At 38.3% G+C, this 2,255-nt stretch overlaps 1 protein-coding gene across 2 annotated transcripts; it reads left to right on the forward strand.

Moving 5' to 3' along the window:
- On the forward strand, nt 1–2,019 carry LOC120746585. Of its 2 annotated transcripts, none has more exons than XM_040052025.1 (4): nt 1–134; nt 247–570; nt 1,002–1,138; nt 1,357–2,019. In XM_040052025.1, the coding sequence occupies exons 1-4, from the start codon at nt 71–73 to the stop codon at nt 1,441–1,443; spliced, it is 612 nt and encodes a 203-aa protein (XP_039907959.1). In that variant the 5' UTR covers nt 1–70; the 3' UTR covers nt 1,444–2,019. The 2 variants fall into 2 exon arrangements, with proteins under 2 accessions (XP_039907959.1, XP_039907956.1); XM_040052022.1 differs by having other exon boundaries at nt 17–149.
- Nucleotides 2,020–2,255: the final 236 nt, after the last annotated feature.

Consider the following 2,255-nt stretch of genomic DNA (forward strand, 5'->3'; position numbering starts at 1 on the left):
AAAAACATGCACACATTTCCTGTTGAATAGTTAGACTTCAACTCAACCTGGAGTGACACTGACTGTCAGCATGTCTGCTGTCTGCCTCTTCATTCTCATCCTTTGTCTCTATGGCACAGCTAGGACTGCTGCAGGTAAGGCTGAGACAGGTGTGTTACAGTAAATGATGTAAGGAGGAAGAGTTCACTCATGCTGATCAAACTGTATTGTGAGATATGATTGTAAGTATTGTCTTTTTTTATGCAGATGGTTATGAGGTGATACGGATAAAAGTTGGAAAGCAAGTCACCATCCAGTGCAGAAGTGCTTCCAATCAGGAGATGCTGTATTTGAAGAGAGGCCTCAATGAGGAGGAGGACATTTTTTATTTGACAGATTCAAAAAAATCTACTATTAACCAAAAATTTACTGACAGACTTCAGTTTCATGGGCGAGTCCCCAATGTGCATATTCTCCTCAAAAACTTGACCCTGGATGATACAGGACCGTACTGGTGCGTGTACAAAATGAGCAGCAACTATGAGCTCAAAACCTCAAGAGGCAATGGGTCTGTGCTGCTGGTGGTGACAGGTGAGTCTGAACAGTTTATTTAGAGCTTCTGCAAAACTTATATAGAGCTGAAAGTTTTCCACTGGACATTTATGTTATACAAAAACCATGTAAGAGTTCAACATGTGCTTTACAACAAAATCCACCAAAGTATTGTAGAGGAAGATGTAGAACTAATCACTCATGTGATCAATCAATATCAGACTGTTTCTATTTATTGTTATTTATATTAGAGGCAGAAAGTGTTTCATTTCTAAACAGACTGGTGTTACAGAAATGGAGCGTTTCTGCTTTTGTGTGGCTCTAAATTTGATTTCTCTGAATTTTTTTTTTTTTTAAATTTGTGATGTCAGAATGAAAAAATACAGATGGAGGGAAAAATCCTAATGAAACAGAAATATTTACAACTTTACACTAAAAACAATTTAATAACATATGAATATAATTTCTAGAAAGCGGACCAGCACCAAGTCCACGGCCTGTGTGCACTGGGCAGTCCCAGAGTGACCTGGTCCTGATCTCTGTGGTCATCTGTGCTGCTGTGCTCATTTTCGTCCTCGCGGTCTTCCTCATATGGATCATCATCAAGGTATGTGCTTTGATGTGACAGCATCTGTGTGTGTGTGTAAATGTTAAAACATCATTAGTCGTATAATCATAAAATTCCTCTTTAGAAATTGTATTGTTACAAAGATGAAGAGAGACTGAAATCTCAGCAACAACAAGCTTCACAAAATTCAGCGAATAATAATCAAATCGCTTAACGTGACCTGCAAATAAAAGTCTGCATTGTCTTTTTCCTCCCAGACCAAGCCCTTGCGCAGCACAGTGAAAAAAAGACAAGTCCCGGTCAACGATGTTTACGAGGATATGCGCGGCACAATCAGGCGCTGAAGAGTCGACGCCAAACTCCGTGAACTCTCGGCACCACTGTGGTGTAAGCTCGGTCTGTTCTCACGCTTCATGCCCTGTGTGGGTGTCTGTTAAAGAGCAACAGTGAGGTAAAATGGTGCAACACAAGAACACTTGCTCTGTAGATTATTTGTAATCTTTATAAGAGGATTGTCAACATTGAGGCTTGTCAGTGGTATTTTGGGATGTACCCAGACGGAGGCGGAGAGTTTTTTTTTTTATTGTTTGTAACTGTAAATATGTTAATCGTTGTTGTCAGTTTTTCAAAAACTTTGCTTTTTTTTACTAAACTTTTTAAAAAAATATATAATTTAATGCAATATGTGATGTCTTTGGGGTGTACAGTCGCTGCAGTGTGAGGCAGGGTGGGTGGGACATTCACTTGGGGTGGGGTGGACTGAATGAATTGAATTTATATGTGTTTGTGTACATGTGTTGATTTTTCCAGTATCTGAAGAGGGAAATAAGCCAGAAAACAGTTAGTGTAAATGAAGACACGAATGTCTTGTAAAATACTGTGTATTTTCATCTTAATAAACTATCTGCCATCCATATGAATCTAGTTAGTTTTTATTTATTTATTTTTAGTAAGACGTGGCACTGAGATTACTACAGCAGTACAAACTCACAGCATAATACAACAGTGTTACCACGTGTTAATACAGCACCAGATATGTTGGTGTGCAATGTCTACATGTCTTCATACATTAGCGTGATTTTAACAACAGGACTAGTCAAAAAACTAGTCAAACTAATGCAATGCTAGGACGATAAAAACTGTTATAATTTTAAAA

This window comes from Simochromis diagramma, unplaced genomic scaffold, assembly GCF_900408965.1.
Source record: "Simochromis diagramma unplaced genomic scaffold, fSimDia1.1 OVJJ01000321.1, whole genome shotgun sequence".
Classification (NCBI taxonomy): domain Eukaryota; kingdom Metazoa; phylum Chordata; class Actinopteri; order Cichliformes; family Cichlidae; genus Simochromis; species Simochromis diagramma.